At 38.2% G+C, this 21,923-nt stretch overlaps 1 protein-coding gene across 3 annotated transcripts in view; it reads left to right on the top strand.

The window, feature by feature from the left end:
* USH1C (USH1 protein network component harmonin) overlaps window positions 1-21,923 on the top strand; it is a 43,614-nt gene that overhangs the window by 5,523 nt on the left and 16,168 nt on the right. For 2 of the 3 annotated variants that reach the window (XM_017726597.1, XM_017726596.1), the window contains exons 5-15: window positions 3,215-3,323; window positions 3,419-3,443; window positions 4,150-4,207; window positions 5,004-5,107; window positions 6,801-6,885; window positions 7,320-7,379; window positions 7,649-7,705; window positions 9,493-9,635; window positions 10,272-10,337; window positions 12,896-13,020; window positions 14,481-14,557. In XM_017726597.1, the coding sequence (XP_017582086.1) occupies window positions 3,215-3,323; window positions 3,419-3,443; window positions 4,150-4,207; window positions 5,004-5,107; window positions 6,801-6,885; window positions 7,320-7,379; window positions 7,649-7,705; window positions 9,493-9,635; window positions 10,272-10,337; window positions 12,896-13,020; window positions 14,481-14,557 (909 nt within the window). Of the gene's footprint in view, window positions 1-3,214; window positions 3,324-3,418; window positions 3,444-4,149; window positions 4,208-5,003; window positions 5,108-6,800; window positions 6,886-7,319; window positions 7,380-7,648; window positions 7,706-9,492; window positions 9,636-10,271; window positions 10,338-12,895; window positions 13,021-14,480; window positions 14,558-15,322; window positions 15,373-18,114; window positions 18,268-18,633; window positions 18,751-20,907; window positions 21,154-21,923 lie in introns of all 3 variants that reach the window. The other variant, XM_017726598.1, reaches the window with a different exon arrangement.

Below are 21,923 nucleotides of genomic sequence, written 5' to 3'. Positions count from 1 at the left end.
TGGTGTGAATGATGAAAGTGGAAGAAGTACACAAAATGGGAAATTTGAAACAGTTGATGTTATTATATGAACCCCTTCAATTTCCTAGAAGCACTGAATATTATATTTCTCATGTTAAAAGTTACAAATAATAGGCATTTTACTTGAGAAAAGTTAGGTTTGCATCTTTTTTCTAAAAAGTCTGTCATCTCCCTGTTCGATAGGGAAAGGGGAAACTGTGATAGAATACCAAAATAATTGTTACTGTTCTCTACTCAGTCCCACAGACTTTTATCTCTACAGCTCTGATTCATTAGGTTGGTATACAGTGATACCAGTACAAAAGTAACAAAATACATGAAAACAGCTATTAATTACCCCAGTATGAGACACCTTTATTCAGGAAAAGCTGTTCAAGTATCCTAAAGAGAAGCAGTTTGCTGTATGCCTATACATCTCCTGTAGTTCAACCTAGATTGGGTTATTTGTAAAGCCCCCTCAGTCATTGTCTGTCAGCAATATAAATGTTGTTAGGTTGAGTGAAGAGCATTGAGTTTCAGAAATTAGATGACAGTCTAGTAAAGAGGATTGTTGAAAATATCTGTATGGGAAAAGCTCATTTCCGTACTGAAGGGAAAAATAAAATGCTCTTGCGTGCATTTATAATTTTGTAAGTGCCTCTTGGGGAGATGAGAACAGATTTGACTCAGTGAATGCTGACATCCTCAGAACAACATGAGTTCTGCTGAAAAGAAGCCCCATGATGGCACTGCCATTTGCAGCCCTAAAACTGGGGGCTCCTGTGCATTAAGGCATTGGAGTCAGTAACAGAATGATAGGTGACCCTTTTAAAGGGTTGGGTTTGTGCAAACCCAGGCTCCATGGTCTGTTGTAGCCTGCATGATGTGGAAGATGTGAGTAAAGGGAGTATCTTAAACGAAACAAAAATCAAACAAACCCCCCCACCACCATCACATATGTAAAATCAACAGAAAAGGGATTGGGTGGATGGATGTGGTTTTGAATCTTTGGAACAAGTTGGTTAAATGAGTGACAGCAAGAGCTATCAGGGGTGTAACTCTAAACTGCAGACCCCATGTGCTTTTCTTGTCTGATTCTGTAGTTTTACCACAGGTTGTATGTTCAAAATCCTTCATTACTGACCTATTTCTGCTCTTATTAAAGGTTATTTTAAAAAATCCAACTGGCATGAATAAAAACTGTCAGGCTCTTAGGAGTGCAGGCCGTTGCCCTGGATGAGATTTTTTTGGATGCCCAGCAGAGGGAGCGGATGTCCCACTGGTCAGAGGCTAGGGACCACAGTCCTGTTTTGCCTCTGCGGGTGTGTTCCGTTCTGCAGGACAGTTTTCTTGGCTTTTGTAGCCTTCTCATGCTGTGCTGTGTCAGACAGAAATGTTCAGCTTCAGTGAAAAGGGTGACACAGGAGCTGGTAGAGTGGACATGTTGTTAATGTTTTGTGTAGTATTGCAGAGCATGAGACACTTCCCAGAAGAACTAGAAAAGCTTGTGAAAGAAATAAACAAGATACATTGCTGGGGTTTTGGGGGTTTTGTTTTTGTTTGGTTTTTTTTTTTTTTCAATTGGACAGATCGCAGTAGGAAGATTCAGTGGTCATTAGTACATAAGAAAAAAAGCAGAAGGTGACAGCATGCCCGATGTCCTGTCACCCAGTGTTGTGTCTCTGTGTGTGTTACAGCCTCTAGAACACAGGCTATATTGAGGAATTCCTACTTCCAGTTCCACTCACTCCTCTCATATAAAATGAAAGCACAGAGCCTATCAACAAAGTAATTGTAGGTTTGTTTTTTTTTAATGAGCATGATAACGCATTCCACCCAAATTCAAATTCTGTTGAATAAAAATAGTTGCTTTAGCTTTGCTGAAACTTGAAATCAGCTTCACACAGATACCAGCATGGAAAACTTAAGCCTAAAATGGTATTTGGGAGCTTGACGCTTGAGTCTTTAAATGCAACATTTTAAGCAATCATAACTAGGGATAGTGCTGCTGTGAAACCAGACACGTTTGTGAGGACGCACACAAAGTTTCATCAAGTAAGAAAAAAATCTCTTGCTGCCAATGTTGATGAGAAAAGTGTCATCAAATACATTTTACATAACAAATATTCACAGTACTTCAGAGGAAATGCTACTGGAGAGAAGTAAAGCCAAAGTATTTGGCTTTGTCCTTGTGGAGATCAGAGGTATAAGATGATACTGTTGATGGTTTTTTTTAAGGTAGTTTCCTGGTAATCATTTGTATATCTTATTGTGCAATGGGTGGATCTCCTTTGATAATGGAAGAAATCAAGAACTAATTTTCATACAGCCACGTCATGTGGTTCATGTCAAGTAAAAGTCTTTGCTTGTGGTGCTTTATCCAGGACCTGGCATTTTTCAGTGTAATCTTGAGCAGATAATAAGGCACTGCCCTAAATGAAGTGGGCAGTGTATTAAATCATTGATTCCTTTTCAGCCTGCCTGGATAAGAGGATCATTAGGCAGAGTTCATAGAAATTTGGAAATTTCTACTCCGGTCATCATAGCATATCAAATTTGGATTTATATTAGAGGAAGGGAAACTTTTTGATTGTATTCTGATAAATAAGATTTGACATTTTATAGAGGCGGCTGAAATCACCCTGTCTGCTCTACACTAGTAAATTGAACACTGCCAGGGATTGTCCTTGGGGTGCTGCCATTGGATTGCATAGTCCCCAAAAAAAGACAAAGGGGTAAAGTCCATTAAAATAATGCATTTTCTGAATCCAGAATCAGGCAAGATAAAAAGACCAAGTTTAGTTTTTATACATCAAAAATAGTTAAGAATGTATTTCAGAAAACATATGGTAAAAGCAAACTTTAAAAGCATAATACTTATGCTGAAGTATAAAAGAAGAAAACAATTCCAAAATTATTTGAATTAAAACACAGGGTCTTCTGTTTAAGGTAATCTGTGGAGTACAAATATGATCTATAGTAGAAAGTATTTATAAAATTGTTATTTGGCCATTAATTTGCTCTTTTGGTGTTTGGTATTAATTTAAAAAAAATACAGGTAAGTCTGATCTGGACATTACCTGTAATTCAGAAAGTATTCACGAATCAACATTATCTAGCCTTCGCATCAAATTACTGCCAGATTGTATCTGATTCTAAAAACGTTTTAAAATGTTAACTCACAATTATTTTTTCTTCTCCCTTCCATTTGTGAGGTTGGAGATGAGATAGTGCGCATCAATGGATATTCCATTTCGTCATGCACACATGAAGAAGTCATAAACCTCATTCGTACAAAGAAAATCGTGTCCATAAAAGTTAGGTGTAAGTAACACAAAAAATCACCTCTGTCACAAAGATTGCTATTGATAGATTGCTGGTGGTCTGTAGAAACTTAACAAAATTTTTTTTTTTTTCAGATATTGGCATGATACCTGTGAAAAGGTAATGGCTTTTCATTTGAAAACAAGTTAGATTATTCATTTTCACACAGCCTCTTCTATCAAAAGAGTCAGTTTTTAATTATGAAAATGTGTGAATGCTGATTAAAATGTCTCATCCTTTTTAATGATCAGGCAGATGTCTTGCTTGACGAATCTGATTTTATACCGGTTGCCTACTTAAATGAACCAATTTCTGTTTCCTCATTTGTCATGAGCATCTCCTCAAAATTTAATTATCAATGCACCTAGTTTGATGGAGGGCTCCACTATTTCTCTGTGTATGTAGCATTTGATGATGGCCTAAGAGTTTAGAAAAATTTTAAATTGTTTTTCTCTTCCAATGTTTGTTGAAAAGCTGAATCTTTAAGCAGAATGTTTGAGAAATGTTAATGACAGGAGGTGTTGTTCTGCATAGACATTTGCGTAAGATGTTTGAGTGGTTATGGTTAGTTTTACAGTCTCTCTTAGAGTCTCCTAAAATGGTTTCACTTGAGAGGGCTTTATCAATTTTATATTCAACCCTTAGTAGCCCAAATAAGTGTACACTTGTTTGATGTTCTGCTTAAATTCCTGGAAAATAAACCAGATGTGAATGGTATCCAGAGAAAGTTGTGGATGCAGAATAGAAGGCCGCATTCCAAAGTAGCTGCTGGAATACATTGACATTTATTTTGTCCTATTATTTTAAATTATCTTTTTCCTTTCAGCTCAGCAGATGAACCCCTTAAATGGCAATATGTGGATCAATTTGTGTCAGACTCTGGGGTAAGAGGTCAATATTTTGTTAAATGTCTTCTGGGGAATCTGTAATGGCTCTGAAACACTTTCTCCTCTGACCTTTTTAGAGAAGCTATTGTATGCATTACTGTAATGCAGTATCTTGTTGAAAGTATTCTGTGAGAAACATCTTTTGTGATATGAAATGATTGTAGAGCTATTAGGTAAGGAAAGGGCAGGACACAAATGAAATTACTTTTGCTCATTAATTGGTACTTCATTTTGCTTGAGCTTATTAACTTCCCAGGCTGTAGTTCTACTGCATAAACCTTTATCAGATTATTTGGCCTATTTTAGGCATATTAGTGGAGGAATTACAACTTTGAATGCAAGTCACTTCTAAGGGTTGCAGAAGTGAAAAGAAATACCACAATTACTGTTCTTTTGCTTTCAGGAAGAAAGACTTAGTTAAATAGTGAGCCTTATCATGTATTTCTCCAGCCCTTTTGTCAGGGAACATCTAAATGATTATTTTGCCATATCACTTTCCTCTAATTTTCCTTCAACCTTTTCTGAAGACAAAGTTTGACTATTGAAATAATCTTCTCCAAATAGGTAAGTTCAGTCTTTCACTTCAGCCATGCAGCTCCACTGAAATAACCCTACTTCAGACTCATTTCCAGCAGGATAGGACCTTGGAGCCTTGAATAGGACCTTGAGTAGGACCTTCAATCTTATCTTGATGCTGGCTGGTATTCATCCTGGCTACATGAAATTTTATAGTTGTCTTGATACAAATTCAAGACAGAATTAACATCTGCAGCATTGTTTCTTCCCTCTGCAGGAAGGAAAGGGCAGTGTTGCTGGGCTTGCTTCTTCTGGAGGGAGAGACAATAAAGAGAAGAAAGTCTTCATTAGCTTGATTGGTACAAAAGGCATGGGATGCAGGTGGGTCACATTTTTTATTTAATGTCACTGTTTTTCAAATGAGACACTCAAGGCAGTTATTTCCATCCTTCTTTGCTAAGATGTCAGGAAAATAAAGATCCATGCTGGATCAGGAAGGCTAACTGCAACAGCAGGATATCTGTGGCACATACTACATAGTTTTAGGCAAAGTGTAAGTACCTGTGTTAAAAGTTCAGTTATAAAGGAAAAATCTTTTAAATTTAAGAATAAGAGCAGACTGAAAGTGCCTTAGTACAAGTTGCAGTGGAATTGGATCTTTTAAATGCTTTTACATTTTTAAATACTTAAAAATTCTGCTCAGTGATGTGGCAAATTCCAGCACTATCCACTGTCAGGTTCACTCCCTGCCCTTAGAGTGCTTTCTCTGACCCTTTTCAGAACTAAAACACCATCCAGTTCCTAAAATTAATGTTGAATTTGGAAGAGATTTTAGAATAATGATTCTGGGGTTCTTGGACTCCTGTCCTTGCAATACTTACAGAGGTTTTGGAGTAGAAGGGATATTGTAGGATTTCTTCTATAGAAATATAGAGTTGAAATTATTAGGACTTTTCTCTCCTGTAATTTGGAGGATGTAAAGATTTTTTTTTTTTAATTATTTTACAAGCCTGGAGGAGTGGCTCAGCATGACTAAAAGTAGTTTCTGTGTTTGGGCCCAGCTTAGATGGCAGCTTAAAGTTCCTGAGCTAGATGTTGGCCTCTGGATGAAACATCCTTCTTGCTTCTATTAAATAATCCTAAGAAAATAACACTGTTTTATACATACAGTATCTTGAAGTTCAGTGAACAATTGGTAATTCTTCATTGTGTTACTTTCTTGCTTTTGAATCTCATTAGTCCTGGTCCTTTAGACAGTGTAGGTCAGCATACATATAAGTTTCAGCATGTAAGGTGAGATACAGAAGTGCCGGCGTTTTCATTGACAAATGGGACAGGGAGCCTGGACAGTCATTCCTGGAGCCTCATATTATTTTATTCCATTATCAGTCTCACAGACAGAGTTGAGACAGAGATGGCACAAAGCTCACACTGTCCCAGACATCCAAAGACTTCCTGGTTACAGAGCATTCCTAAAAGCTTCTTAGCCAATTAGCATGCTTCTAAAAGTTACAGACAACTGTTTTAACTAATCTACAGCAGCACACATACATCTGTTGTACACAATATTCGGTTGTTATACCTTATATAAGAACACACAATATTCCATTATTAAGCTTAAACTTATCTATCTTGCTAAGCATATTTTTTGCAACTTCTAAACCTATCTCAGCCAAACCTAAAAACCCTAACCATTGTTTTAATGTCCTTGCTTGTTATATAATTGTATCTTTAAGTTTTCGCAGCCAAAGCCGATCCCTAGACTCTTCTGCTTTATTCCTGAAACCTGCTTTTTTCTCACACCTAAAGCTTTTCCACCTTTTGTGTTTCCCCACACAGAAGCTTGAATATTTTTATTTTCACTTTTTCTTTAAAACCAGTTTTGTGGTGTATAGAAAAATAGGATGATATACCCTGTGTACTGGCAAGTTTTGGTGTTTGTTTCAGAGTTGGCTAATATCATAAATATTCTTTAATCAAAAACAAGTTACAACTGTATTACACTGTATTATTCCATGAATTTTATTCCATAAATATTATTCTATTAATGTCTGGAGTTTTTTTACATTTCCAGTATTTCCAGTGGTCCAACACAAAAACCAGGCATTTTTATCAGCAATGTTAAGCCGGGCTCTCTTTCAGCAGAGGTGGGCTTAGAGGTAAGTTTGCCACCTCCAAGGTAGGTACCACAAGGAATTCTTGGTTTGTATTCACAACTTCTAGGATTCTGAATCTCTCTAAAGCACTAGCTGTGTTGGTATTATTGTTTGGTGGGGGGTTCTTTCCCATGGGAAAGAAATACCTTATGGTTACATTTTAAATTAAGGTAGTTTCCTAAAATTTTAAGAACATGATTGACCTGGATCAGACCAATATTCTTTCAAGCTCAGGATTTGATCCCAAGCAGTGGCAATAGGAGATCCAAGTGTAGGAGGATGTGCAAGCCTGGCCAGTTTCCAGTCTGTTTCCCTTGCACTCTGCTGGTACCTGTGATCGTTGTATGAAGGATGTTAGAGAGTACCTCTCTTTCTGTTTTCACTTAATGTATGTAGTAACTTAGCATCTGTACTAAAATTTGCATTAATTTCTTTAGGTTGGCGACCAGATTGTTGAGGTGAATGGTGTGGACTTCTCTAATGTGGATCATAAAGAGGTAAAGTCAAGTCCTCTTAATTCTCTGAAGTTGTAGTTGACAGTTTACTTAATATCTGTCCTTTTTCCCTGTGCACAAAAAGTATGTTTTGATACTGGGCTACTGACTCAAGGGGTTGTGTACCGAACATGGGAATTTGAAGATTTGCATACCTACCACCCTATTTAGTTGTGGAAATTCCAGCCTGGGCAACCAGCATTTTTCATCCAATATATACTGGCCTTTTATCACTTCATTCACACTGATTTTTGTTTTGTTTTAATTTGCAGGCTGTCAGAGTGCTCAAGAGTAGTCGTACTTTGACTATCTCTGTGGTAGCAGGCGCTGTAAGTAGTGTATTTTTTAAAGCAGAACATTTGTGAAAATTACTCTGTGGGCAAATAAATGATAAAAATAAATGGTTAAAAACAAAAGCTGTGTTTCTTTATAAGATCTATACCTCTGTCAAACCAGGACAGTTTTGAGTGGCTTTTGCTTATCTCATACTACACAAAGTATTCTCAAAACAGTTTCATAATTGTGAGCCAATGCAAAACCGTTCCCTTGACAAGGAATGGAAATTAACTTTATCCTAATGGTTCCTCATGTTTGAGAGCTTCTGTTCTAACAGATATCTCCTGAAACATGAAAGTTGGATTGGGGACAAATAATTTTTAATCCTGACTAGCGGATGCCTAAGTCTTATTCCAAATTAGTTCCTTTTGTAACTGTTTATCTGATCTCATTAGCGTATTGACACATTGAAAATTGCTCAGTTTTTCATTCCCGCTGTTCTGTTCAGCAGAACTATAAGCCTTTGGGGCCTGATCTAAAACCAGATGAAATTAATTAAATCTTCCCTCTGACTTCAGTGTGACTTTCAATAAATTTTTTAATTTTTTTACTGCTTTAATCCTTCTTATAGCAAAGTGCACAGTTATATACAAGAGGATAATAAAGTTCCATAGACTAATAAAAGACTGTTTTCTAATTGCCTTGCAACTGACTTAAATAGGGGGAAAAAAAGATTTAATAAGTCACTTCAGCTGCTTCCTAAGGGCATATGTGTACTGTGTAGCTACATTAAGGAATTAATGGTTTATTTGATCTACTCTTATAGTAACAAAAGATGAAGCTGTCCAAAGGCACTGTAGACATTGTTTAAACAAAAGCTCTGGGCTAGTTGATTAAGCTCCAGGAATTCAACATCCTGAGGACTTAGTTTCAACTCCCAGTTATGTTAACAACTGTTAAAAATATGAGATCTACCTCAGCATGCATCACTGGGGTGGTATCCTTAAAATGGCAAATTGTTGCTATGGAACTCTTCTGTTCCTCACTCCTTCACCTTGCATGTCTCTCCTCAGTACACGTCTTTGTCTGGAGAACAGATAGCAAAAGGAAACAGTTTCCCTACCATGATGCAAAGGCATTCTTCGGTGCCTGGTTTTGTTCAAGATGTCTATTTTGTGCTTTAGAGACAGGAAAAATCCTACCTTCCTAATTAACATGGGATTTTAATTTCAGAAATAAAAATTAGATTAATGTTATCAAAGGGTTCTGCCTATAGCACAATGGAAATATCTTTCTTGAACAGAAAATAGTGCTGGTGCCTTAATTGTAAAGCAAATGAAACAGGGACAAAACCAACTGTAATACATAAACTATACAGTGTATGGGGGATGTACGTTCCCTGTATTTGGGTTTCCTGAATGATGACACATTTCTGCAGCAACTAGGGATTAAAACACAGTAACTGTGTAGTTGTCTTCAAACTGGGAGTCATTCACTGTTCTGTTCTCTGGCATTTCATTGCTCAGTGAGATTTCAAGAAAGTATAATGTGAAGTTTTTTCTGGGTGACACACTGAGCACGTATTTGGCATGACCCTTACAGTGCTGTTGCTGACTTCAGTAGTTGCAACCTCTTCTGAGGTGTTTAGCACATAATAACTTAGAGGCTGAAAGTAGAATAGCTCCTTGGAGTAAGCGGTCAGATCTTTGAGGATCTTTTGGGGTGTGTTCCTCAGGAAGAGCGATGTAAGGAAATGGCAGATGTGCTACTGTGTAGCTGGGTTTTAATTATTTCCATGAGATATTTTCATGACTGATTTGGGTGGTGGTTTTGATTCCAGGGAAAGGAGCTGTTCATGACTGAAGAAGAGAGGCAAAGAGAAGCATATCTCCGTGAGCAGGAACGCCAGGAGTTAATGCATCAGAAGCGGCTTGCGCTGGAGACCAACAAAATCATCAAAGAGCAGCAAGAGAAAGAGAGATTGTAAGAGCTCTCTACAGGACAGTCTGAAAAATTTAGCTTGGATTTGGAGAGGGCACAGAAGACAGGAGCACATGATTATTTCTGTGATGCTTCTCACAGAAGTGAGAAGATTCTGAACTTAGAGAACTCTGTTTTGCTGTTGCAGAGTCTCTGTTCATAAAATGTTTATCCTGTGTTGCTCTTGATGTTCTGGGCTTTCAGAGCTGATATCGTTCAAAGCCATGCTGAGTAGAAGGGTCATTCTGCTCCCTGACTGTCGTACCCCAATGATTCAGTGTGATATTCATTATTTTCCTGATGCTATCCACTCATGTTTTATTTTTAGCAAGACAGTTAGAAATTTTATACTCATAAAAAAACCACACTATAGACCTGTCTCAGAAGGAGGTATTGACTTAGAGAATTAAGTAGGTGATAATGCTCTTATTATGCAGGTGGTCAGGAATGTCCTCAGGGTTCCTATGAAACCATACTGAAACCTTGGTATCTTAGTGATGACTTTTAAAAAGGAGTGTTTTCCCCCAATACATATATATTTACTGTTTATGTCTTTTACTAAATGCTGACACACTTTGTTCAGGTTCTTACTCAGAAAATACTATTTTTATCATGGTGTCCTAATTCCTCTTATTATAGAAGAAAGCTGGAGATTTCCCAGAAGGCTGCAGAGGAGGAAGAGAGATACCGCAGAGAAATAGAGCAGTGAGTAAAAACCTTACACAGGCAGTGTGCCACCTGGAAAAGGGTGCTTGTGTATTAGGTCTGGCTGGAAACCTTCTGCATGTTCCTTTCAAATAAAATTGTGTAGTATTTCCATTTAGCTAAATGTAGGATCCTATACAGATCAGTAAGTACACGACTGTTAGAGAATAGGAAACTGTTCTGAAAATCAGCACCTTGAAAACATGAGGCTTATGACAATAATAAATTCAATGTAAAGTTGAAGTAGAGCACTTATTTTAAAAATGTTATTAATATATAGAGAAACTTAAGATTAAGGAAGTTCTGTGTCTTAGAACTTGCTTACTCTGTTGTCACTGAAACACTACATTTAATTGTAACAGAAAAAAATAGTACTTTTAAGAAACAGATCAGTACTATATTTGTAACTTAAGCATTCTTTTACATTTGGAAGTTTGAAATTAATCAGTTGTTATCACAATAATTAACTTCCCTTCTAAATGATGGAGGGAAATTGCATGAAAATGAAAGTAGCACAATAATACCTGTTTTGATTCAGCCCTTTAGGACTAAGATTGGCCCTCAAGTCTTCAGCTTTGCCCCTTTGACATATTGAAGGGGTTTTAATTCATTTAATTCACTTAAGTTCCTTCTCATGTACCTGTATTAGCTAAAATTTTCTGATAGAAAAAGTGCAGGGATTTCTGAATTTCCAAGGTGCAAAAAGAAATATATTCTTCAGCTGTCACAAGAGAAAAATCTTCTGACAGTCCTGCTGTGGGCTCTACTGCAGCACATGGATGAATTCTTGTGCATTTCCCTTTTCTGATACCAGGGAATTGGTGACATCCTGTTCTTTATTGTGGCCTTCTACAGAAGTTCCTGCTATAGCCAAAAGCTGCTATAAAAGCAGGCCATCACATGTGAAGGATGATTCTGTTCTCCCAGTCTAGATTGCCTCTCTGTTATAATGGATGTTGGATGTCTGCCGTGTTCTTCTGCACTAAGAGCATCTTTACTCACTCAGGGAGGGCTTTCATGCCTTGAGGGCTGCTCAGTGTAAGGTCTAACACAGCTTTATACTTCCTTGTAATTTTCAAGTGTCGCTCAAGCACTTTTAAGCTTTTCCATATCACAGTCCAAACAGTTAAGTCAGTGTCAATCTCCTGGGTGAGGAGGAGGGAGAATGGTACTAGAGGAAAAAAGGTGAAATTAAAAGCTGAGATTTCATGAGCAATTGTGACAGGCTAAAATACATTGTTTTTCTGTATTAATAGTTTGTAAGGATCATGCCTTACCTTCCTTTAAAAATCCTTTCTGCAGGAATTCATTGTGTAAAGTCACTGTGCCCTATTTTGGTATCTTAGATTTGAAAACATTTCAAATGTGCCTGAATGGCAGAGGTCCCTAACTCTGTGTACTGCAAGTTGCATTGTAACACCATCTTTTTTTAATTAAAATGAAATGAAACAACATTCTGTCCGTTGTTCCCTGACAATGCCTCTAAATTTAAATAGTGAGCTCAGCTGAAGATTTAAGAGTGTTTTGACTCCATGTGAATATTTTTTCAATTTGTTTTAGCTAATTTAGAGATGCAAAAGATAATCCAAGTATAAATAGCATCATATATATCTAAGACCTGGTAAATTTTGGCACCACATTATCCTTTCAAGGCCAGCTATAGTCAAGAATAGATCTTGGATCACTTAAGGCTACATATATGAAGCTACATGTTATTAGGTTATTCGGCATCTCTGCTGTGACCTACTTGGTGCTTGCTGTTTTTTGGTTTGAAATGTCCTTTTTTCTGATCATTATGCCATTCTAGGTACCTCCTTGGTACTTTACTTGTTTTGCATGCTCTTTTCCTGAAGTGTGATGCTCTCTGCACCACCCCCATCCTCTATCTCTACTTATCTATTCCCCTCTCATCTCTTTTATTCTTTTTTTCCCTTTTTTTCCCTAGAATAAGAAATTTCTATTTCTTATTGGTTCATGTTTCAGCAGTATTTAATTCTTTTTGGGAAGAGTCACTTTTTATGGCAACCTAGGACTATGTGTTTAGGAAGCAATCATCAAAATAGATTTAAGCTATAGAAGGAAGACACACACCTTTTAGGTATAATTTTCCATTGTGACATCTGATTTGGGTGTATGGTAGATGTTCTGTCCCTCAGTGTTTTAGTTAAAACTGACTTTTTCTAACAGGTAATTCCAGTTGTAAAAATGAAAAATTACTAGGTGAGAGATGTTTTTTTTTACTTCATTTAAGGTGACAGTACTGTAGTGTATCATTCATGGCTTAGCATCTGTGCACGTGTTTATATAACTGGCCTTATAAGTCTCAATATTAATCAAGAATATCTTACTCAGTTACACTGTATTTTTCAAATTATCTTAGTAGCTTAGTAAATGAAACGGATTGATGAAAGGAATTTGGTTATGAGGAAAGAGCAGTTTATTATGCCTTATATTAAAGAGAAAAAACAAATACGCTGAAAAATTATGATGGTAATCTGATATATACTGATGCTGTTGTTTTTGCACTCTGAATGTGTAACTGCATTTGCTTCTTCTAGGATAACAGCAGAGGAAGAGAAATTTAAAAAGGAGTGGGAAGAAGACTGGGGTCCTAAAGAACCACCCAAGTCTCTAAAAACTGTAACTGCAGACGTGCACTCTCCTCCTCGTTCCAAACACAAAAGTAAGTAATTGATTTCAGCCTGCCTCCTTGTGTTTGTGTCAGACACGTCCCTGAGCTGTATGGAATATATCACCAGTTTGTCTCCAAGCCAAGCTAGCTATGAATGGTTATTTTCAGAAGGCTGGAAGCATACCATTAATTTAATAACTCTTGTTTAACAGGTACCTATCTTGCAAAATCTAGATCCACTCAAATAGTCATGGTTTTTAACAAGCAGTAGCAGCAGAAAAAGCAAAAAGAATGAAGCTTGCTAAGAAATTTTCTGAAGCATCAGCCTCTTTATCTTGGGGGTTTGGTGCATTGTTTTCCATGTTGTTTTTGTTCAGTGTTTGCTTGACAATCTTCTCAAAGTTTGGGTTGGAAGGGATGTTAAAGATCACCTTGTTCCAATTCCCTGCCATGGGTGGGGACACCTTCCACTAAACCAGGTTGTTCAGAGCCCCATCCAGAACTGGCCTTGAATACTTCCAGGGATGGGACATCCACCACCTACCCTGGGCAACCTGTTCCAGTGCCTCACAGTAAAGAATTTCTTCTTAGTATCTAATCTAAATCTATCCTCTTTTAGTTTCAAGCCATTCCCCCTTGTCCTGTCACTATATGCCCTTTTAAAAAGTTCCTTTTCAGTTTTCTGGTAGCCCCTTTTAGGTACCGGAAGGCTGCTCTAAGGTCTCCCCACAGCCTTCTCTTCTCCAGGCTGAACAGCCCAACTCCCTCAGCCTTTCCTCATAGGAGAAGTGCTCCAGCCTTCTGATCATCTTCATGGCCGTCTGCTGGACCCATTCCAGCAGGTCCACATCCATCTTATTTTGGGAGCCCCAGAGCTGGATGCAGCACTCCAGGTGGGGTCTCGTTGAAGTGGAGTAGAGGGGTAGAATTCCCTGCCCTGCTGCCCACACTGCTCTTGATGCAGCCTAGGATGCTGCTGGCTTTCTGACTTACAGGTCTGGAGGGAATCAAGAGAGTTGGAGCTTAGTTGGCAGTTAAGAAGCTAAATTGGAATCTACAAATTGTATGTGGAGAATGTACTAAAATTGTATTGTACAAAGAAAAACGTGGAAAGTGCTTGTTGCATAATTTATAGGAGATCTGGGCTGATTCCTAACCTGATGTTATTTTATTACATTATTTTGTGTGTGACTTTGGGAAAGTCTGCTGATGGTTCCATTACAGGAAAAGCTACCCAAGCTCTGCAGGCTTCACTTCATCACAGAGCAGACTAATTGTCCACATGTAGATTCTAACTGCTCTTCAGGGCTGGAGGAGGTTGGAGACTGATTTAATAGGGCCATTTTTTCTTTCTAACAATTTTGTAGGAAAAGCATCCCGTCACTAACTACATTTTTTTTATTTCACGGAGACTTCTAGTCACACACTGCTGATCTCTTTTCATTTCATGGGAACCTCCATTTAGACTGTCACTTCTATCTCCTCACTCCTTTCCTCCTTTGTTTCTCTAGAAGACTTAAAGGGAGTTGCACATGACCAACTTGAAACAGATGACATGGATGAAGTGAACATGAAGCAGGACAAACAGGTTTGCCACTCAGCCCGAACTTCCTATCCTGATTCAGATTCTTCCTGTGTCTCACCTCCTCCTGACAGTCAGTCTTGACATTGAACTGACCATTTGGGTTTCCTAGGGCGATATTTGTGGTCCTTTGGTAAATGATGAAAGATTTTGACACTGCTGCTGTCATTGCATTCTAAAGGTACCTTGATATGAAATCTAACAATCCTGCAGAAAGGTGGACTATACTGAGTGCTCTGTGTTAGCAGTGTTTCTTACATAAAGTTATGTATGTTTCTTATATAAAGTTTTGTATGTTTTTACTTAGCAATATACTTTGTAACATTTGTGCACTTGGCTTGAAATATTTTGTCCTGGGAAATGGAGCTTTTCATGTCTCCTCAAAAGCCTGTGTTCTGCCACAAGCTTGAAGGAGTTTGCATACCTGCTTAATTTTCATAAGGCTTGCTAAAGCTACTGTAAAGTAGGAGCATAACCATAAAAATCTTAGCAATGCACATGCCTGTGTGGTTCTGTGTGAAGATTACTTGTTGATTGTTGCATTTGCTTTGACAGAAAACGTGTATCATTAAAATAAGGGAAACTAATGGCTAAATGTACTAGAACCATTTATCAAGAATTTGACTAAGAACTTGAGGTGTAATACCAAACCTCTGGTGTTGAGCCTTCAAATAAATTTCAATCAGTTACACATATCAGCATGGATTGATCTGAGTAAGAACCAGTCCTTGGCTTTTCTTCAAAAAACACCTTTTCCTTTACCTTTTGTAGCTTTTGGATGGTTTTATCGGTATGAAGGAAAATTTCCCACAATCCGTAAGGTACAAAGTCTGAAATGTACATTTGTTTGCTGTGTGTTTGAATTGGAATTCCTCATTTTTCTTCTCTCTTACTAGTAAACATTCTTTATAGTCAAATGCTCCTTCTTTTAACGTGTGCACAATTTAAGATGCTTGTGGGATGCATGTGTCTAGGAGTTTGTCCTTTTCAGTCCTTTGGGCTGTTGAGTTCTGCCAGAGGGAGTTGTGTAACAGTACTTTGCAGCAGGTGTTCATTACAGGTGAGCAGTGCATGTCTTCATGTTCTCCAGAAGTATTCACTATATATATATATATATATATTTATATAAAACCAGTACAGAGACAAAAATTATATAGTTATACTTTTGCAAACCTCCCTGTAGGAGGAGTGCTGAAGGCAGAAGGCTTTTAGGCATGTATATATGAGGAAAAAAAATTAACAATCTTTAGGGTGATAGAATACTTCTGTGTCTGCAGAGATGCTGCTGAAGTATTGCAATTTCAATTTGAGAGTTTCAAATAATATTTTATACTTGCAGTTGCTTCCTTCTCTTTATTGCTTTTAATGTATATTAGCCATATTCTGGGGGGGTTGTGTGGTGTGCTTTGGTGGTGGGTTTTTTGGTAACTAACTGTGGTAAAAGTGCCATGAAGATTTTTTTGTGTGTATCTGGCAATAACTCAAGGTTTCAGAGGAGGTCAGGATTGTTTCAGACAGATGAAGTATTCATGTAACTCTTCAGGACTATTACTTTAACCTTCTGTGTGCCCAGCATATGTCTGTTCTCCTTAAAAGAGATTAGGAGAAAATGGTGCATTCCAATACCTTTTTGTACTGCTGGTGACTGTAAATCACCATGGATCTCTAACCTGTGAGAAAGCCAGGGCAGTTAGGATTTTTATAATGAAAATTGTAAGTGCATATTATGGAAACTCTTCACACGAAGAGGTAATCTTTTGTATTGATGCTGACAATTATAGTTCAGAGAATGTCCAAATACCTCTCCATATATTAATGAAGATCTTACACAATTCCAGTTGAACTTTAGCACATGGTGTGCACTAGAAGCTTGAAAAGATGTTTTTTTAATAATTTGCTTTTAGAAATATTTTTAAATCTGGCAGTGATGAATTTTCATCCTGCTCCCTATTGCTAATGAATTTTTTTGTTTGTTCTAAAAACAAAATTTCGCTGTGTACTGAAAATGTCTATAATAGGAAGTAAACTGAATCCATGGGGAAAATTGTAGGAAAGGATGAATCATCCCGTTGTATCTGAATGCAGTGTATCTGAATGCAGCTAAGATTGTCAGATATATGTTCTTGTTCTGGAAGACTTTGGCTTGTGTACTGCTTAGTGTGCCTTTGAATTCAGTAATTCTTCAAATGTTGACCTGCCTGGTGTTGCATTTAGTAGACAGTACTAAATGTATCTTCTCATTTTTTAGAGGATGATATTGGCAATTGTTAAGGTAAAAACTAATTATCCCTGAATAAAATATGCCACAGAATTAGGTTTATGTTAAAACATTAGTGTGAAAAGCTAGATATTTTTTTTTTTTTTAGTTAAACCTTATCTCCAGTGTTTTGGGGGTTCCTTTTCCCCCTGCTCCCCTCCCTACAACACCACCACCACGTAACCACGAAGCAGTAGACCACATCCCACTGAACTCAGCAGTACAGATTTCCAGTTAACTGCTTGACTGGGAGAATTGGCTTTTGTAACTGCCAGGGAAAATGTCTGTTTTCCAAGGCTTTGTTATCAATATTAACGTGCAAAAGGGGAAAGGAAGACAAATAATGCTATTTAATGTGAAGCAGTTTGTGGTGGTTTTGGGAATTCAAAGCATGAAAGTCAGTAGCTGATGATGATGAGAATAAAATCAAACCTGAGGCACAGCCTTTCTGGCAGTGGCAGTAATTGACAGTAAGTGGCCACCTGCTCCTCTGTTATACTTTTTCATAAATAAAAGGAGAGCATGGCATTTCCAATATGAACTAAGTCGTACCTGTACAAATGTGAAAGGGTAGCAGAAATGTGACATCATTAAAGTAGAAATAAGGAGCAGTGTGTGTTCTGAAGACAACAGGAACAGAGGCTTCCGAAAGACTGTGTAGCTTTTTCCTTTGTTTGTATCCTACATCTAAAATTTAGAGTCACTTTGTACTGTATTAGTTAACTCATCTGAGTAGATTTTATCCAGGAGCTACATGGTCTTTGTCTTGCAGTGTTCCTTCTTGGAAGCGACTCAGTTTCTGCACTGATCAAAACTTTTCCTTTATAATTCCTTATTTCAGTTTCATTAGGGGATGCAATGCTGATTTTAGGGCATATGCATGAAGCTGTTGTATGCATGGACTGTTCACATCTACTTGCACATGAGCATCTGTCACCTCAAAGCTATCAGTCTTACATATATATAAGTGCCAAAACAGAGAGATGGCAAATCAAGACCCAACCAAAAGTGAATATTCAAAGTTTTATAGTGGGCCTCTGTGCCCTAAAGTTGTAACTTTGCAGAGGAACAAAAAAGTTGAATTCTCTGATCTCATCCAACATCTCTTAGTGGGCACAAGCCCTACAAAAAGTTTGAACTTCCTGCAAATTGCTGGGTAAATGGACTTTGGATTTTCTTTTAAAAGACCATCCCCTTACTTGCATAGACTGTAATTAGATTTTTCAAGGCAGGCACTCATGTACCAGAATTGAAGTTTGTGGTGTTTTTAGCTGATGTAAAAATTTGTGTTAAAAATCCTTCCCAGAAAGGGAAAGAACGAAAGAAGTCAAAAAGTGATAGTTTTTGTGAACAGAAGAAGAACAAAAAGGAAATGGAGTTTGAACAAAAACTTGCCAAAGAGAAAGAAGGAATGCTGGAGAAAGAAAAACAGCTGAAAATAAATCGTCTTGTGCAAGAGGTATGTTGTGGTCTATCAGGTGCAAAACTATATTGAAAGAAAATTAGGTGGATTTTTAGTGGAATTATTTTAGCAAGACACTTGTTTAATTATGTCAAAGATAATGAAATTTTAAAAGCTGTTTCACTGCAAAACTCTGTTGCCATGTTTGCTTGTTTCTAGTCAGCTTTTGCCCAAATGAGGATAGCTCTGCAGTTAATGAGTGTCCATGTGTAGTGATGAATTTAATGAAAGCAAAATAGGAAAACCTTCTTAAAAGCACTATTATTTTAAAATTATGTTTAGTGGAGTTTTCATACTTCTGAAACATATTTGTATTGTGACCACACCTATAACCTTTTCTCATGCACCAATGTTATGGTCAAGGTATCTGAGACAGAACGAGAAGACTTGGAAGAATCAGAAAAGGTGCAGCACTGGGTGGAAAGACTTTGTCAAACACGGTTAGAACAGATTTCCTCTGTGGAGAATGAGTCTCCTGAGGTAAAATTCTGGCTTTTCCATATATTGCATGATCTCTAAATAACTGAAGGTTGTCTCCTAAAAGCACCAGGTTTTACTAGTGAAAAAGTCTTTGTCTTTCCCCCTCAGCCTTCTTTCTAAGAGGGGGGAAAATGTCAGTAATTGATGACTGTATGTATCTACAGAATTTGCTGTACCTATACTTTATGAAGATTTAAACATTGCTTTAATGAACTGTTTGTATTAACCTTTTAAAGTATATTATTACCACAGAGTGAACAGTTTTATTGATCCGTGAGCTGTTTGGGCTACGTGGGGCATGCTACAAATAACAAACCTGGACCCAGCTATATTTATTAATATCCTATGAAAATGAGACCATCATTGATAGTGAGCTCTTGGAAGCTTCCTTGTATTGCATGAAATAAAGGAGCAGGTTAAGAAAATCACAAAAAGATACGAAACTCACAAGGAGTAGGCTTTGGGCTTGTGCTTTAAGTAGTCCCCTTTAATTAGGGGATCTGCAGATAGCGATTGTTCCTTAGAGCCTGATGATTCTAGATGTGGAGTGAGGCTTTCCCACCATCCTGCTGCTCTGGCTGTCTTCCAAGGAAAGCCACTTTCAAGAGGAGCATTTCAGTCTGCTGAGCTCCCGTGAGATCCCCGAGAAACTGCAACCACAAAAGGGACCTTGGGGAACACTCTCGCATGATTTTCCTTCAAGTCAACATGGAGCAGCTCTGGAAAAAGCAGTTGATCTTTTGTTCTTTGTGGCCCTAGGCTCAGATCCATGTGGTTTTTCAGTACAGGTCTTTAGTGGAATGATTATGCAGAGTTTTTCTCTCACTATCTAAACTTGGCAGATAGTGTTCTGCTAGAACTTTGTCCCCCTTACTTTGTAAAGTAAGAAGGCACATTACAGATTACAAACACTTGCATTTTCAGAGCTCTGCCTGAATTTAAGACAAACACTCTGTGTTGTATTTGCTCCATCAATTCTTCCATTACATTATATATAAGTGCTCTATTACGATTTTTCTACAAACCTGCCCAAGCAGCTAAAACATGTAAAACATAAAACCTGAGGGCTTCTTAGGGGTAAGTACAGCTGAGCAGTTTTCAGGTGCTACAGGCATGAACTGTTTCTTGGGAACAAGAGCAGTCAAGATCTCTCAGCCTCTGCCAAAGAAATAGCTATTTTTCAGTACAAAGGGGTGAGCATGTTAGATAAGAAGAACGTGAAAACTGTTACCCACTTGAGGGAAGTGTTGCCATATTAGAGTAAGATGGATGTGTCTGTCAGACAGCTTATCCATGTAGTGTTTCCTCAGCTGAGTCTACAAAATAGCAAAATGGCTGAATTTTCTTTGATCACTGGTAAAAGGAATGTTAGCAACTCTAGCAGCATATGTGGACTCCTTCACATACATTGGGGTTTTTTTGGATGAGCTGCTCATTATGTTCAAACTCTGGAGTTGTTTAGCCCCCCAGTAGATTGGGTGTGGATTAACATAAATTATAAGATCTCAAACCCCTTGAGGATCTGAATTTCATAGCACACTAAATTTTTGGTTTGATAGCTGCTTAAGCTTAGTTTCCTTCTGTGTGCTAATGTGTGGTTGTGTTTACACAACTTTAACCCCTTTCCCTTTTTTAATGACATAGAACCTCAGGGCTTGTCTTTGATTATTTTTCTTAAAATAATCACCTTTCCAAGGAGTAATTCTTGCTTTCTCTTCATAAGAGCCAGAGACGCAAGAGTTGTGTTATCTTGATTTGCCCTGTGACTTTGCCTTCATGCTGTTGGGGTTTTGTGGGGTTTCTTTCGTCGACTCCCTTACCCCAACAGGTTCTGTCACACCACTTCCATTTTTCTTCTTTTTAAACTAGAATCCCAAGGAGTGCTTTTAGAAAGGTCTTCGGAGAAAATTTTGTGTATGTTCTGTGTGGGAGAAGCCAAGAGCTTCCTGTGCAGTAGCAGTCAGTAAACTAGAATCCCAAGGAGTGCTTTTAGAAAGGCCTTTGGAGAAAATTTTGTGTATCTTCTGTGTGGGAGAAGCCAAGAGCTTCCTGCGCAGTAGCAGTCAGGCTGAGCGGTGTTGTAGGGCTGGCCATCAATCACTTCAGGACTGTTTCAGGCAGAAGTGTTGAGGCAGATTTCTGTTCTGTCACACACAGCTGGCGAGTGGACGTCCTTCTGCCTCTCCCTCGGCCTCCTCAATGCGGCGCTTTGCCGGGGGCCTGCAGCTGCACACCACAGACCTCGATGATATAAACTTAGATGAAGTTGACAAACCCAAACAGCACGCGCCACCACCTCCGCCACCACCGCTGCCCACTGTTAGCCCAGCACCCCCAGCTCACCCACTTCCTGCCTCAAATGTTCCACGAGGTCCAGCCCTGTCGGTGACACCGGCCTCCCAGGTGACCTCGGGATCTGCTTGGATGCATGCGCCTTTACCCTTGCCCTGCGTGCCTCCCTGCCCTGATCCATCACCTTCTGTCCACTGGATCTACCCTTCTGCCCCTTGCAATGTTAAAAGACGGAATGAGGCGGTTTCTTCATTTTTTCTGTAGGGATTGCAGTCCAGTGGTGATTTCATTTTTACATTTTTAAAATGTAAGTCAGGAGGCGTTTGCTCTCCTGCCTACGTACGTTGTAACCCTAACACCTGCAGATACATTCAGCGGAATGTATCAGTTAAAAAAAAGATGAGTTGGACTTGATGAAAAAGAAAGAAATAACAGCAGGCAGCAGTTTAATTCAGGGTTAAATTTCAGAAAAGTATCATCCCTGTAGTGAAGATGACTTGTAAAAGTGCTTTAAATGTGTCATCAAATGGCTTTGTTAGGTGAGAAGGAACGAAGGAACGTCCTTTGTTAGGACAAAGAAAATTGGCCTAAAGTTGGAAGCTCAAACTTTTAAAAGGTCAAAACTGTGTAAAATAAAAAAGTGCGAGCTGGTAACCTGTTTTGACTTTTTGCACTTTGAGAAAACAGTGCCGTTCTCCTCACTGCAATCTGAGTCCAAAAGAGTCAAATAAAAGCAATCTTGTGGCAGATTGCACTTTAGGAAAGAAACAGCAGCTGATTCATCCTAATTCCTTTTGCTGAGCACTGTAGTGAGTTGTTGTTTTGGCAAAAGATTCTTGTTTCAAGCAGCAGAAGAGGATCCCATATGGTCACTTGTTCCC

This window comes from Corvus brachyrhynchos, unplaced genomic scaffold, assembly GCF_000691975.1.
Source record: "Corvus brachyrhynchos isolate BGI_N302 unplaced genomic scaffold, ASM69197v1 scaffold62, whole genome shotgun sequence".
Lineage (NCBI taxonomy): Eukaryota > Metazoa > Chordata > Aves > Passeriformes > Corvidae > Corvus > Corvus brachyrhynchos.
This window is presented reverse-complemented; position numbering and strand designations above follow the sequence as displayed.